Source organism: Megascapheus bottae, chromosome 4, assembly GCF_031878675.1.
Source record: "Megascapheus bottae isolate mThoBot1 chromosome 4, mThoBot2.hap1, whole genome shotgun sequence".
NCBI classification, from domain to species: Eukaryota; Metazoa; Chordata; class Mammalia; order Rodentia; family Geomyidae; genus Megascapheus; species Megascapheus bottae.
The window spans coordinates 61,262,260-61,279,491 of NC_143512.1; the positions used below are offsets into that span (position 1 = coordinate 61,262,260).

At 39.9% G+C, this 17,232-nt stretch overlaps 1 protein-coding gene across 1 annotated transcript; it reads right to left on the reverse strand.

The window, feature by feature from the left end:
- Window positions 1–3,946: 3,946 nt before the first annotated feature.
- Fbxo4 (F-box protein 4) lies at window positions 3,947–16,828 on the reverse strand. The gene is made up of 7 exons (XM_090331163.1): window positions 16,637–16,828; window positions 15,341–15,573; window positions 13,641–13,861; window positions 8,603–8,678; window positions 8,318–8,493; window positions 5,452–5,627; window positions 3,947–4,326 (listed from the first exon to the last, which is right to left on the reverse strand). Exons 1-7 carry the CDS (start codon window positions 16,823–16,825, stop codon window positions 4,237–4,239), a joined length of 1,161 nt encoding a protein of 386 aa, XP_090187289.1. The 5' UTR covers window positions 16,826–16,828; the 3' UTR covers window positions 3,947–4,236.
- Between the last annotated feature and the right edge of the window lie 404 nt (window positions 16,829–17,232).

Sequence of the window (17,232 nt, forward strand, 5' to 3'; positions counted from 1 at the left end):
AGCACAACAATGCTCATTGCAGCACTATTTACCATAGCAAAGATATGGAACCAACCTAGATGTCCCTCAGTTGATAAGTGGATCAACAAGATGTGGTATTTGTACACAGTGGAATTCTATGCTGCTGTCAGAAAGAATGACATTGCCCCATTTGTTAGGAAATGGAAAGCCTTAGAAAAGATCATATTAAGTGAAGTAAGCCAGACTCAAAGGAACTTAGGCTCAATGGTTTTCCTCATTTGTCATAATCAGTAGAAACCTTGGTCTCCCCTAGAAGAGATTTGCAATAGAGAAAAACCCTGATACAAAAGGCCATATAGTAGGATGCTGAATGAAAGGATCTCCAGTATATAGAAACATAAGCCATATAATGAATGATTGTTGTTCTTAAGGTACTATGTTATCTCTCATCTCTTTTGCTGTCCCTTGGTTTTCTCATATTGTTACATTATCTCACTTTGTTACCTGATATATCGGATATATTTGTATTTGGTTATTTGAAATTGGTTAGGGAAGGGGGGAAAACAAGATGAGGGGTGGGGCTGGGGGGCAGGGAAATGGGGACCAAGACATGTGAAAGGGTATCAATGTATGGGAATTAATGCACCATCTATCCGGCAAATATCATGTAACCCTTCTATTAAGTACAATAAAAAATATATGAAAAAAACTGAAAAAAAGAAAGAAAGAAAGAGGGGGGGAGGGAGAGGGAGAAAGGAGGGCGGGAGGGAGAGAGAGAAGAAAAATTGCCCCAAATGAAACAATAAAGTTACAATTTTATTGTTTGTCAGGTAATAATTTTTTAATTTGATTTTGTCAGGGTGATATACAGAGATATTACAGTTACATATGTAAAGGAGTAAGTACATTTCTTGTGGAACATTGTTACCCTCTTCCCACTAAATTAAGATTTTAAGCCACAATGGTTTTATTGAGTTGTCATACACATAATGACTCAACTACTTATGAGACATGTAGAAAAGACAAGTAGATACATATCTGGAGGCATTTCTCTCTCTGCTTCCTGGTTTATGATGTGTTTTGTTCTGCCACATCCTGCACTTGTCATAATCTCAAGGTCATGCATGGGCCCAAACAAACCTATTCTCCTTATAAGTTAATTTTCTCTCATTTTCTTACTGTAACACAAAGCTTTTAATTTTTTCCAGTCAGTTATAAGGCATGCTATATTACTTGTATTTGTAGTTGTTTGCATCAGTGACATTTTCCTGAAGATATGAATTGCTAAATTCATGAGTTAACCTAAATTGGTAGGTTGATCTGTTAACTTGCGAATTAATCTGTTATAAAAGCTTATATTCAAATGTGGTACCAATTCACAATGGAATTTTACACATCCATTGAAAAGGATATTATGTCATTCACAGGGAAATGGATACAATGTGTTAAGTGAGGTAAGCCAAACTCAAAGAGACAATGACGTTTTCTCTACGTTTTCTCTCTTATGCAGAAGATAAATCTAAAATACACTGAGTAAACTTGCCAAAGACAGCAAGAATAAAACACAATAAATCATGTACCATGCTACAAAGAAAGTGGAAAATACTTTAGATAATAAATGTTATCTAAAGACAATTGACCTGTAAAAAGACTATTTAAAATGAGAGAACTGTAAAGAGACATATGCCAGGCACAGATGTCTTACAACTGTAATCCCAGATGCTCAGGAGGCTACCATCTGAGGACTGAGGTTCAAAGCCAGTCTGGACAGAAAAGTCTATTAGACCCTTATCCACGGCTAACTACTAAAACACAGCAGAAGTAGATACATGGCTCAATTGGTAGAGTGCAAAAATAGCTCAGGGACAGTGGCAGGCCCTAAATTCAAGTTTCAGAATAGGAACTGGAGAGACAGACAGACAGACAGACAGAGATGGAGACAGAAAGACAGAGAGATAGAGACAGAGGCCCAAATTTCATAATTATAAGAGGAAGAATAATGTGATTCTGTAGAAAATTTAAATTAAAATGAGAAAAATACTGTAGCAACTGAGATTATAAGAAACAAAGGACATAGTTTGAATCTTCTGAATGACCTAGGGCTTGCTACTAAAATATCTGACATCTTATTCTCTCTGATCAGAGATACTTATTATAACATTGGACTGTCATAATTTTTAAGGTAACTTATTTGAAATATTGTGCTTTTCATTGGTATTATAGACAAATCATGGCAGAAACCCATGGGTGTGTCTTTCCACAGTGCCCAAATGTTTAGTAAAATTAAGAAATCAGTTTTGTTGGTGTTACTTTTATTCAAGTATTGATATCATTTGAGAATTTAGCCAAGCATGGTTTCTTTTATTGTGATCTTAACTTATTAATATGAACTTTCAGATGATACATTACAGACAGATATTACTAAGGCAGGACTTAAGGAATCTACAGATGCCCAAAGGTGTGCTAGAGGCATAGGCAGAAAGCTGATACAGAGGAAGGAGAAATCTCCTGGGGAAGCTCTGCACGGGATCAGCTATGTAGGCACAGAGTGGTTCCAGGTAGAATGGCCACACGCATGTCTGGGTGGCAAGCTATTTCCAGGTAAGTTTGAAGTGAGCAGTGTATCATGGGCAGGAGAGGGAGAGGCCCATCACCCTGGCAATTGTCTTGCCCAAGGCTTTTTGACCCGGTGACAGCATTAGTTAAGGCAGCATGTCAGTCTTGGGATGCTCTTCCTTTTGTATCTGCAGGTGAAGGACATCCATCTGGGATGACTGACAAGTTCAGGTGTCTATAGGTTCTTCTACCATTTACCATATTTGCCAATGTAATTGTTTTCTTTGTCACAAATGTATTACTAATTAGTTTGTACTCACGGTATACTGGCAGGTGATGTTATATGTTTTGATTCTTATACTCAAACAGGAGGTAAGTTTGCTTTACAAAATAGATTAAATCAAGGCCAGGCACGGCCTGGGTGCTGGACACCCATAGCTCATGCCTTTAATCCTAGCTATCCTAATCCTCAGGAGGCTGAGATATAAGGATTGCAGTTGAAGCAGCCCTTCCAGTAGGAAAGTCCATGGGACTCTTATCTCCAGTTAACCACCAGAAAACCAGAAGGGGCAGAGGCCAGGTCCTCAGTTCAAGCCCCATAATCAACCAAAAAAAAAATCTACTGTTCTACACAACATAAAGTAATCCAAAGAAAGCCCAGTCTGCTCTCAATGACATGCTCAGTAAGTTAATTTGTTGATCCAATAACTTTAGATTTATTATTATTGTTGGAAAAAGCTTTGCACCTTAGCAAAGTCACAAGTCTCTAAGGGGACATTCTATAAATGTGGAACTGCATGTTCACAGGCCTTCTTTAGACACATCTTAACACTATGGTTCTAATAGACAAAAATCTGTACTAGAAAACATTGGAAAAATTATAATGGACCACCTAATAATCATATATTTCTCCCAAATAGGAACACATTTAAAGATAAAGCTGTTAGAAATACTTCTTTAGATATTTACGCTCCTTTATGATAATTGTAAAACTCCTCAGCTCCAGTAAGACATGAGGACTACTATGAAAAAATATGATCAATCTTTAAAGGGTTGCAATATTATATATGTACATCTCTGTGAATATGAAAGAAAAATTAGCTTTGGTACCTTATAGGTGTTCAAAATAAGTTGAAATAATATCAGCTAGGAAAAGCTAGTTTTCAATAAACTAAACATAAATGCAATATTATGTAGTATTTTGCTATTTCAGAAGAGAGGTTATATAACTATAAACATAAATACAATTCTAGCAAATCTTTATTCTTTAAGCAGTATTTTTACTAAAAATAGATATAAATTTTCTTTTTTGATAACCAGTTATGAACCTTTGAGAAGAGCAAGGAGAATTTGTTAAACTTGTTACTTCCCACTAGGGCACGCTGCACCAGAAAAGAAGAGAAACACAAGGAATGAAAGAAACACAAACTTTTTTCCCCAGGATTTAATATTTTTAGAAAGACAGAAAATATAAAATTATCAAAAAGATTTAAAGGTACATTTAGGAGCTGAGTATGGTGAGGGGGACGTTCAAAACTCTTTTTCTGTAATTGATTTAAGGTAAAAATTTAAAATAACATCAAAACCATAGCAGCTACAACTCTCCAATAAAAAGCCTGTATACAAAAAGGCAGGATAAAATCGATTGAGCAAACATATACATCATGACTTCAGTAACCAATTTCAAATGGTTTCAGTTCCTGCAGTGCAAAATGAAGATTATCTTGGATGCCTAGATTCTACTTCTTCAAGAATCCATTCGATGCCAGTCAAAAAACCAGTTAGAGTTTCAGCCTCTATATCCTGGACCTATGAACAGATAAGAGAGAATGTTGTCAGTAAAAACCTAAGTTCAAAATCGCATGATTTAGAGGGACAATTTTCTACATACAACAAAGGGAAGGAGTGGGCTGGGAGTTTGGCCTAGCATGCATGAAAACCGAGATTCGATTCCTCAGTACCACATACATACAACAAACCAGAAGTGGTAGAGCTCTAGCCTTGAGAAAGCCCAAGGACAGTACCCAGACCCTGAGTTCAAGCCCCAGGCCTGGGGAAAAAGAGGAAGGAGGGACGGAAAATGGAAAGGATGGATACATAAAGGGAGGGAGGCAGAGGAAGAGGAAGGAAGGAAAACTCAAAGGAAGAGGAGGAAGGAGAGAAGGAGGGAGCACATCCTCTTGATGTGCTTCAAGGACTTTGGAAAAGGAGCAAACCCACCAAAAATTAGTAGAAGGAAAGAAATAATCAGTTGATTTTCTGAGATACAGACAAAATATACAAAGTTTAGCAAAAAGAGAAAGTTTAGGAAAAAGAGAAAGGACCTAAATAAAGAATAAGAAGTAGAAAAGGTGACATTATGACTGAGATTACAGAGACCATTAGGTTACTACAGGCAACTTTATGCTAACAAAATGGAAATCCTTGAAGAAAAGGATACATTTCTGGACACAAAATCTATCAAAACCAAACTACAAGACATTAAAAAAAAATCAAACAATAATGAACAGTAAAATCGAATCACTGTTTGAAAGCCTCCCAATACAAGTAGGCAGTGTAAGACTAGATGGCTTTGCTATTACTGAAAAACCTGTCTTGGATAGAACCTTGAAGAAGTGGACACTAGTGGGAGATTTTCAGGTTATTGTGCCTTTAAAGGAGATACTGGAATCCTAGCCCTTTCTTTCTCCTCTCTTCTGTTCTTGGCTATGAGATTTAGGGACTTCCTTGCTGTGTACTGTGATACAAAAAGCAAAAGAGCCAACCAACCAAAATTATTGAGTCAATATAAACCTTCTTCTTTTTAACTTATTATCTGAAGAGTTGAGTTACAGTAACAGAAAGACAGATACAAATGTCAAGTAAAAAATACAGTAAAACAAAATTAAAACCAAACGAACAAAAAACCCTTATTTCCAGAGTAACTAGACTTACCATCCATGGATGGTTCAGAAGATTAAGATGCAGCTCATGGGCCAAATAGAAACAGGGCACTCTTTTTATATCTGCTTGTGAAATACAAGATAAAACCAGCACCGGTCTCTCTGAAGGCCCAAAAGATGGATCTGTCATTGCCATGATATGAGAAAATTCATCTTCCCATTCATGCCCTAAGGAAAGGAAAACAAAACACTGAATTTGCATTCCTTTTTAAAGGTTTTAAAAAGAAAATTACATTGAAATGATCAAAACAAGGGACAACAAGTTACCAGGATACAAATGTAATGAGCTGCCTTTGTTGCTGGTATTCATTTATTGTTCTGCTATAAAATCAGATTGGGATCCAGGGAGACTCATGCCATAATCCTCGCTACTCAGCAGGATTAGATGTAGGACTTACTTTACATTGAAGGATCATAGGTCAAAGGGATAGGAAAATCTGTGAGATTCTTCTTTACACCAATTAACCACCCAAAAGCCAGAAGTGGAACTATGACTCAAGTGGTACAGCACTAGTCCTGAGCAAAAAAGCTTGGGGACAGTGCCCAGGAATGAATTCAAGCCCCAAGATCAGCACAAAACAGCAACAAAAAAATTAGGTAAATTTTTAAGGATAGAAATTTATTTAGGTGAAACTAGAAAGAAGAATCACAGGGCCATTCATATGCAAATCTGAATGAGAAAACTTATATGGCTCATATGCCTAAAATATTTACTATCTGGTCCTCTAAGAAAAGGTTTTCTGATACTAAGCTCGGTTACATAGGTTTTCTGACTTCTCAGATGATCTGTCCTTACTTTGCTTATTCTCTTCAATTGGAGTGGTCTCTGGATTCACAGATTTCACACCACCACCACCCCCCACCCCCAGCTTTTCTGGTAGACTTGTCAGAAGAGCTGTTTATCCACTGTAAAAATTTTAATAACCAGAATTCTCTATTTGCTTTTTAGAGTGGCCCTGAGTTTTAAAAATAAGGGCCCTGTGCTTGCTAGGCAAAAACCTGGATGAGGCTGTTAGCCCTTTTAGCTTTAGTTATTTTCAGATAGGGTCTTGTGGTTTTGGGTTGTGTCCTGACACTTGAACTCAGTTCCTGGATGCTGTCCCCACACTTTTTTTCTCCAGATTAGTACTCTGACAACTAGCCACTAAAACCACAGCTCTACTTGTGGCTAACTGGAGAAGAATCTCGTAGACTTCCCTGCGCCTCTGACCTGTGATCCTCAAATCTAAAACTAAATACTACACATAAAACTGCTGAGTAGCTAGGGTTAAAGGCATGAGCCTTGTACCTGGCAGTCAATCTGATTTTATAGCAGTGGGGGGAAAATTCTGCTAAGTCAGTGTAGTTTCTCACTTTATCTTATATGTTTTAAAATTTATTTTTCTATTCTTCTTTCTCATTTTTTGCAGTGCTAGAGATTAAACAAAGATTCTCATGTGAGAATTCACTATTTCTATGTATTCAATAGGAGCCGATCAGAAGCAGACTAGATATGTCATAAGTAGAGAATATTCCTGCTTTAGCTGTCAAGTATGTCTCCAGCACCAAAAATAGTGCCTCAGTGACCTCAAAAACCATTTGAAACTCCACAACCACCTATTGACAAATTTATATCTTGTTTCATTTCTAACTTCTGCTTTTATAGATAGCCTTGTAATAAGTGAGAATAGCTTAATTTTTTCTTATGAGTTAAGTTGTCCAAATTTTCAAAGTATAATTGAATTCATGCCTAACAAGACAAAAATAAATTCAATAGAAATTCAAACCCAGAATCGGGAATTCGGCCTAATGGTAAGAGCGCTTGCCTAGCATGCATGAGGACCTAGGTTGGACTCCCTGGTACCACATACATAGAAAAAAGCTGAAAGTGGTATTGTGCCTCAAGTGGTAGAGTTCTAGCCTTGAGAAAGCCCAAAGACATTGATCAAGCCCTAGTACAGTCCCCACAACTGGCAAAAAGAAGGAAAGAGAGAGAGAGAGAGAGAGAGAGAGAGAGAGAGAGAGAGAGAGAGAGAGAGAGAGAGAGAGGGAGGGAGGGAGGGAGGGAGGGAGGGAGGGAGGGAGGGAGGGAGGGAGGGAGGGAGGGAGGAAGGAAGGAAGGAAGGAAGGAAGGAAGGAAGGAAGGAAGGAAGGAAAGAAAAGGAAGGAAGGAAGGAAGGAAGGAAGGAAGGAAGGAAGGAAGGAAGGAAGGAAGGAAGGAAGGAATTCAAACCCATATACTGCATAACAGTTTGGGGAAAAAAACTTGTAATATTTGGCTCATGGTCCAATGTTTACTTTGATTTCACACCCAAATAGCATTATCCATGGAAGCCACTCAGAATATATAGAAGATATTATCAACTCACTGAAGATATTATCAACTCACTGAATTAACTGACCAGTCTATACATTATCCTCACACTTCCCTATTATGTAGGTAAAAACAAAAGCAAAAAGTTATCAAATGAATTATATGAAACTAATCAGAAGCAGAGAAAAATATGCAGAAGCATAGAACATAAAACAAGTTGTTAAAATGCCATAGTAAAATCAGTTTGGGTTTTTTTTTTTTTTTTTGCAAAGAACGATGTCACTTTTTTTTCTTTCTTTTTTTCTTTTTTCTTTCTTTTTTTTTTTTTTTTTTTTTGCCAGTCCTGGGCTTGAGCTCAGGCCCTGAGCACTCTCCTTGGACTTTCTTAAGGCTAGAGCTCTACCACTTGAGCCTCAGCACCACTTCCAGCTTTTTTTTTTCTATGTATGTGGAACCGAGGAATCGAACCCAGGCCTTCATGCATGCTAGGCAAGCACTCTACCACTAGGCCAAACTCCTGGCCGATGTCACTTTTTTTTTTTAAGAAAAATAAGAGAATACTTACTTGTTTGTGCTTCAGCATTTGCAACATAGATAAAGCCATCCACAACTTCACACACCTTCTGAATTTGTGGGATTACACTATACCGGCTTCCTTGTTGGTCATTCCCTTCCCTCTGTAGGCTGAACATCTTGTTCACTGCACTGGTATGTTCTTCCCTTGCTCTGTCTCTTTCCTTTCTTTATGAAAAATGGAAATACAGATCATTTTTAAAGACCCTAAACAAATTCAATCCTACTAGAGTGTTTCAATACTAATGTTTTAGACAGGCTAAGAAGGTGGCCTTACCTTGTGGTTGAATAAAGTATCAGGATGTTGAATTTATGTTGGTTGCTTGGCTGAAAACTGACTCCTGACCCAATACCTAAGGGACAAAATTACAGCAAACAAGACAGGTCATTATTAAGACAACATAAATTCAAAGTGAAACAAATTATCCAGTGAAGACAAAAAGCACAAAGTAAAAGCCTTGGCAAGTTCTATGTAACTCTGGGACAAAATGCAAGCAATTTATATTAAAGAAATAATTCTGTATAAAACTTCTACCCACCTGGCAATAAAAATAGGAACAGAGGACAAAACCTGCTAAGCTCATTGGTCTTTTTTTTTAGAAGTATATTTAGTTAGCCTTAAGTAGTTGTAAAACAGAGTTGTCAATAAATCAGTTTATAACTACAATATATCTTGATCAATGTCACCTCTTTCCCATTGATTTTTTAATATCATCACCAACATCAGTCACTTTATCATCCCATCAGAACAGGAACATAATGGCAATGACTACTGTTGACCCTCAACACTAAGACAGTGTGAATATTTTATGTTCCCTATTACTCATATAATTCTTGTATAGGCCCAGGAAAGTCTTTTTTTCTCCTTGTGAAAAGTTATGTTTAAATTTATGGGAAGCAACAGGTAGTACCTTATAAAAACAAACGAACACTACATGTACTGAAATTCGGACTTAAATAGACTTGGATTCAAATCCTGAATGAAATTTCCACAGGGGTGTGTGTGTGTGTGTGTGTGTGTGTGTGTGTGTGTGTGTGTGTGTTGGTATGGAGGCTTAAACTCTGAACTGTACACTCTTGCTTGGCTTGTTTTTTCATGGCTGTTACTGTAGCACTTGAGCTAAGCCTCCAGTCAAGCATTTTAATGCTTAATTAGAAATACAGTCTCATGGACTTTTTTTGCCTAGGATGGCTTCAAAACCCGCGCTACTCTTATCTCAACTTCTTGAATAGCTAGGATTACGTGCAAGAACCACCATCACCCAACTGGAACCTCCATTTGAACACAAAGGTATATAAATAATTTAACATGTTTTATAGAGTGACTCCCTCATAAGATCCCATATGCAAAACTCCTAGTAGAATAATTGGTAAACACAGGTGATAAATAGTGGCTTCTTAGTCCTTTATGTCTGAGTCATTCAGCAGTATTGCTAATGCTTTCTTAATTGCTTCCCCACACTGACTTACTGATAATGTTCAGTGGCTGACTCTTCTCTTGGCCCCTGGTTAGATGTTTCTTGCACTATAGAGCTATACTTCTTCATACCATGTAAATGTCCCCTTCCATTTGTCCACATCTCACCATTTCCATTACCACTCTTTAGTCCACTCATCTGGACTTCCACAATTGCCTCTAATAAATCTCCTATATCCTCTTGTCTCCAACTATCCTTTCTTCTGAAAACAGCTAGAGAAATTGCTTAGTAATGTCTAATATCTCTTCTCTACAAAACCAGTGGCCCTTAGAGAAACAAATTCAGTATGATTTTGCCTATATCCATTTCAATAGAGATAACTCCAGTCTTTCATATCCTTAATATCATGTATGACTAATCTACTTTTGTAAAATAAGCCATACCATGCCATCTTATGCCATACTTCTAGGCAAAATATACAGTGCTCACTCTTCCGTGCTAACAGTACAAGCCTCCCAGATCACATAACCTGGGCCTCTAGCCACCAAGCTGATACATGCTCCCACAGTGCTCATGGAAACACAAGTCTATCACTTGTTTCCATCTATTTAACTCCTAGAAATTATACCCCCAACATACCTACCCACAGTCCAACCTACTGATGTGATCTATATTCTTCTAAAGTCCTTGTACAAATCAAGGCATAAATATTACACTGGTCTTTCTAAAGAATCACTTCAGCTGCTGTCTGGAAACTTGGGTTGTTGTAATCAGCAGGAGTTTCCTCATCTTCAACCTCTGCTTGAAGTCCTGCCTCCACCTGATGGCCTTACCGGAAACTCTGCCCCTGAGTAAACCTTCTCGGGCATGGACATCTAAGTACCAAGTAGCTCATGTCCTCACATCTCACACCTCTGCTCCCAATGCCATGTCTAAGCCCTTACTGTCCAACTCCCTGAAAAAAATCCATCTATTTGAGAGCCATACCATCTGACCAGGGCACTGAGTCTCCTTCTTCAACCTTATCATTTATTAATCGCCTTGGAATAATCTCTGACTATGAAGATCTCAAACATTCACTGAAGATTTCAGCACCTGACTTATAATTTCTCCCTCTGTCCCCAAATTTGAAAGTCCATGTGGACTCCTGAAAGCTCCTAAGTCGTGTGTGTGTGTGTGTGTGTGTGTGTGTGTGTGTGTGTGTGTATGTGTGTGTGTGTACACCTCACACTCAATTTTTTTGCTTATGGTATTGGTACTTTAGCCCTTGTGCCATGCCGGTCCAGGCTTTTGCTGGTTAATTGGAGATAAAATATCTCATAGACATTTCTGCCTACATTGGTTTGAACTGATTTTAAAATCTCAGCCTCCTGAGCAGCTAGAATTGTAGCTATGAACCACAGGTACCTGGTCTGAAGCTTGGTTTTTTCCCCCAAGTCTTACTCTTCAAATCCAGATTTAACTGTTGTGTGTGGCACAACAGTTAAACTGGCAGGTTGGTAGCCCAAGAGACTGAGATATAAGGATCCTAAAGCCAGCTTGAGCAGGAAAATCTATGAAACTGTTATCTCCAGTTAACCAGCAGAAAACTGGAAGTAACAACTGTGATTCAAATGTAGAACACTATCCTTGAGCAAAAGAGCTCAGGGACACTGCCCAGACCCTGAGTTCAAGTCTCAAGTCTGGCTGGCGTAAGCACGCACGTGCACGCATGCACACACCAGCTGATAAAATGGCTGCCCCCCTAGCACTTCTTACTGATGTGAACTGCTTCCAGAAAGCATTCTCACCTGGAAGTCCCAGAGTCGCTCAGCTATACACATTCCAAAGAATAGCTGCCCAACTCTAGCTCCCTATCATTAAAAAATTCTTACTCTTTCTCTCACTAAACATGAACCCCAAGTCAGAAATTTGGTATCATTTTTACTGTTACACTCAGTCATTCCTTCAATTTTATATCCTTAGCATTCATTCTCTTCTCATTGTCACAAACACTAACACTAACAGTACCTATCCTTTTCCCATTTTTGACCCAGTATTATAGTATATTCTTTTTTTTTTTTTTTTTTTTTTTTTTTTGCCAGTCCTGGGCTTGAGCTCAGGGCCTGAGCACTATCCTTGGACTTTCTCAAGGCTCTACCACTTGAGCCTCAGCACCAATTCTGCCTTTTTTTCTATGTATGTGGTACCAAGGAATAGAACCTGGGTGTTCATGCATGCTAGGCAAGCACTCTACCACTAGGCCAAACTCCCGGCCCCTATAGTATATTCTTAATGTGCTCTCTATCTTTGGCCCTTTCCACTTGATTCTCTACTCTGGAACTAGGGTTATCTTTTAAAAATGAAATTCTAGTCATCTGAATCCTCTATTAAACTACTTCAACAGTGCACTAATACTTAAGTATGCAAGCACGCATGGGCTTAGCTTCATGCTTTGTAGATACGTAACAGAAGTTCCCAATGTGTCCTGTGCATCTAGAGCTTAGGGCTTTTAGACATCTATCTTCTCTCACTACAGTACTTCTTAAAAATGTACTTCTGGCAGTACTAGTGGTTGAACTCAGGGCCTTGTACTTGTCATATAGGTACCTGTGGGTACTCAAACCTTACCCAAAGCCCTTTTTGCATGATTATTTTTAATAGGGCCTTGCTTAAGCCAGAAGCCCCTAGACTTTGAGCCTCCTGTTTGGCAATTTTATATAGATGACAGACATACACTATTATGCCAACCTTTAATGATTGAGATGTGAACTTTTTGCTTGGGCCTGCCTGTAATGTTAGCAGTCTCAGCCTCCTGAATATCTAGAATTATGGTCTTCACTTAATGGCCTACAATTATGTAGTCCTAAAACCTCATAAGAACATCGCAGTGAACGTACAAGGTTCTGTGACCTTTACCCTTTCTACCCAGTACCTAATAGCATAGTATTCAAATTTTCTGTACACTTGTCTGTATCCTCATTTCCATCCATAAGATATTGAAATTCAGCATTGACTACGTGTTCTCAATAAATAAGTACATCAAAAATTAAACTATATTAGTACTTATTTTTATTATATGTCCTGCCTTCCTAAACAATTATGTACAATGTTGTTGGAAATAAAAGTGATAATTTAGCTCCTTTGATTTGTTGTGATAAAGGTGATAATATAGCTCTGGATTATTTCCTATATTTGCTGTAAGCTGACCATTCCTCATTTTTCCCTCATCTATCTGGCCTCAACTCCTTTGAAAAAAAATTCCACTGGGAGCAGTGGTACAAGCCTGTAATTCCAGCTCTCAGCACCCAGGCCCAGAGTTTAAGTGCCATGACCAACAAAAAACAACACCACCAACAAAATTCCAACAGGTATCAAAAATAGTTAATAAATATATGCTAAATGGGGCTTGAACTCACCTGGGCGCTTGTCCCTGAGCTCAATGCTACCACCCTACCCTTGAGCCAAGCCCCACTTCCCATTTTCCAGAGGTTAATTGGAGATAAGAGTCTCAGGTCCTTTTGTGCCTGAGCTGGCTTTGAACCTTGATCCTCAGATCTCAGCCTCCTGAGCAGGTAGAATTACAGGTGTGAGCCACCATGCCAAGCTTAATGAATTTCTCTTTAAACATGATAAATACGATATGGACTATTCAACTACAACCTCCTGATGACTGTACCAATTTACTTTGAAATATTAAACTCTAAATACATTTGAAGAATTAAGACAAAATCAACTTTTTGTAGTAACTAAGTCATTTCTTTTAGTTTGTTAGCATATGAAGGGACCATCTACCAAATTACTCCATTTCGTTACAGGAAATAATTAATCAAAAATGAGTTTCTTTTCTTTAATGCTAATGATCGTTAACTCAAAGTGTTTGAATTACTATGTGCAGTAGATTAACACAAAAATTACCATCAATCTGCCGTTGAGGCGAGCCAACAGTTGGGGAGAGTTCCTCTGAAGACATTAAACTCAACACCAAAGATGTATTCAGTTCTTCTAAACCTGGTCCAAACATAGCAAATCGAGGTTCATTCTGAATGATCAATGAATGTAGAAAAGAGGTGACAGCGCCATACACGGGGCGGCTGGATTTTGAGGCTCTTCTTGTATACGGGCAGCACATTTTATAACTGTATAAAATTGTCACGACACAGGAAACAGTGAGCTATTTATTCATTCAAGGGTTTGGGACTTGCTAGACACTGTAATGTCAAGATTATAATCTATTATAATCTATTTCAGTTCTCAAGGATGACAAGGAAGCACGGCACCATTCTAAAGTAAAGGTGGAGTTGTGTGTCAAGGGAATACACAAGTTGTTATGAAAAAGGGAATGACCCAGAACCTGATGGTTACTGACTTTCTGATATTCAAACAGATTGTCTCATGAAACACCTCATATAATACTATGAGTCTAATGGTGAAAATTCACTACACAGGGTAACAGTTCTCAACCTGAGAAAGTATTACTCTCTCTTCCCAGAACACATCTGGTGAGTGAAGGTTGGAGATGCTGCAAAGGGCAGACTTTGTAAAAAGCAAAGGGCAGCCCTCCACAACAACTGTTCCAAAACAATGTCAACAGTTTTAAGATTGAAGTCTCTACAATAAAAAAAAAAAAAACTACAGGCTAGCTGCTGGTGGCTCACATTTGTAACCCTAACTACCCAGGAGGCAGAGACCTGAGAATTATGGCTCAAAATTAGCCTGAACATAAAAGTCCAATTAACCATCAGAAAAGTGAAAGCGGTGCTGTGGTTCAAAATGGTAGAGCATTAACTTTGAACAGAAGTGCTCAGAGACAGCAATCAGACCCTGAGTTCAAGCCCCCATAACCAATAAGAAAAACAAAATAAAAGAAACTACACCAATGGTCAGCATAATATACCTATTCTTTACTAAGGGCACAAATATAATTAAAATTCCTAAATATCATGTGCAGGCCTCCAAAGTAACAGCTCAGACAGCATTAAAAATAGAGAAGGGCTCAAAAGTTCCTCACAAAAAAATTAGCAAAGCTAAAAGTTATGTGAGAGAAACAACAGTGAGACTTGTTGAGCTTATATATAACAAATTGTGTGCTTTCTGATCAAGTAATCTCCCAAAACCTGCCATAGAGACATCTAGATTGGGACAAGAAAAGACTCTGATTAACTTAAAAACCTGAGGCGTGGGGAATCCTATATGTATATGACATTTTGTCCTACATTATGTCAATATTTTTGAATGATAGTAAATTCTTATTTCCCATGGGCTTTTCCTCCTGCCAAAAAAAAAAATGCTTTCTCATTTCTGGTTACTCTTGTTCTGACCAGTGAAAGCATTGACTATATAATGACAAGTGTCCTAAAGGTAATGAGAATCTTAAAAAGGATTTTTTAAAAAATTTCTTACCATGTGTCACATATAATTATGCAAATACTAGTTAGGCATCATAGGGAAAGAACAAATGTTTCAGCTGAAAGGGTCTTATGAGAAAATGAATCAATTCAAACTGCAATTTTAACATGACAATGCCACAAATTAATAGCAGGACCAAGATTAACCTGAACTAAAAAGACAGAATTCAGTTTATTATCTTTTCTTAATTTATAAAACTAGATACTTACACTGCCATGTAATCAAATGTACCATCAGCAACTTCAGATACAGGCTTTTTTAAGATTTCTAGATCTGGAAGAGATCTAGAGTCAACAGAGGACCAAGAAGGAAGATCCCGTAAGAGAAAATATCGCCACAGAATTGGATCTCGTACAATTTCATTCCAATAATGACTTGTACTTCCCAACTGACATAGATCATGGGGTGAAAGAAATGACAAAATATACAGCTGCACATCGATCTGAAATAGATAAGAGCCAGAAGGTAAGAAGAAGAAAAAAATAATGAATAAATAAAATTGGTAGTAAGTTAGACAACTAACAAGGTTAAATAGTCCATATCTTTAACGATTAAATTTATCATTCTGCAATTGTTTTTAAGAGAGAATGGTGATTGAACACTTCAGTCTCTGGCACACTAAACATTTCTTGAAAATCCAAGCACTGTCCTACTGTTTTTCAGGAAAAAAAAAAATTTAAAGGAAGTTTCTATCATTTTTTTTCCTCACAGGGGCACTTTCATACACAATTAGTTTAAATAAACAGGTCAAAGGAGTAATGTACAGTTGCGATCTGATCATTAGATGAAATCAGACTGTGACCTTTGATCTGAGCTGGCAGTCTATGAAATTGCTGTAGAGAACATTGCCAGTAGAAGAACCTTGGAGACATTCTAAACCTTTGGTTTTTAATTCAGTGGTAGGTGATGATAATCCAAAGGAGACCCCGAATTGTAAAGATGTCCAGACATCTCTCAACTCTCTCCCCATGTACCTGAAAAGTCTTAACCACCAAGCTTTTATGAACCATTGTGGTTGGTCTATGGTAACTCGAGGCACTTATACATTCATTTATTTTCCAACCGAGTGGACCTTTGCTTGTTGGTCTTGCTACTTCGACTCTAGGGGGACTGTAAACCGCACCCCACCCCACCCTGAGCCCCAGGACTGGTTGGCACTGTGCCTGGGCTGGCAGAGGCTGGAGAGACAGGCTTTCCAAAGCTGACCCACCACTGGGGCATGGCTGGGCTCCTTTCCCGGACCGGCTCCGGGGCGTCCTGGCCGCGATCGCGCGCCTGGTCCAGGCGCAGAGAATCTGCGGGTGCGCGGCGTGAAGGTGGATCTGGGTGCCCTGGGCCGGCGGGGCCAATGCCCAGTGATTCGGGTCAACTGTTAGTGAGGAACCGCTGTGTGGACGGGCGGAGCCCGGGCCGGGGCGCCGAGCCACCCCGTAGCCCTCCGGACCCCGCCCCCGGCTCCCCGATCCCGCGGCCCCCCGGCCCTGACCCCCGCGTTCGAGGCTCACCGGCAGCCGCGCCAGGGTACTGGTCTCCTCCTCGCCCGCCGCCTCCCGCGCCTCGGCCCGCGCCGCCCTCTCCTTGCCCACCGACTGCCAGAAGGTCTTCCAGCCGCTGAGGATCGCCGCCTCCAGGCGGCCCCAGTCGCTGGGGGATGGCGAGGAGCCGGCTGCGCTGCCCGGCTCGCTTCCCGCCATGGCTGCCGGCGCTGACGTGACGCGTGGCGGCTCCCGGACCGAGGGCCCACGCGCCGGCTTCCGGGCCGCCTCCACCTCCCCCGGCCCTGCCGCCCCGGGAGCCCGAGGAGGGAGCCCGATGGTCCTCCCGCTGGACGCGGCTCCCAGCCGAGCTCCCCGGGCCCGAGGTCTGGTCCCCGGGCACTTCGGGCTCCCGCGCGGCCCCCTCCCGAAGGACACTGATCTACAGGCATTGTGCCCGTGACCCTACTTAAACCGTTTATAAATGAAAAGTTAGGAGGAAATGCCCCCCTCACCGCATCAGGACCCGACTGCACCCAGCACCCGGGCCCGCTTCCACCCTGCCGGGGTCTGCCATGGCAGCCGGGGCTGGTGGTCGAGGTGGTCCACCTAAGCGCTTGGTGAGG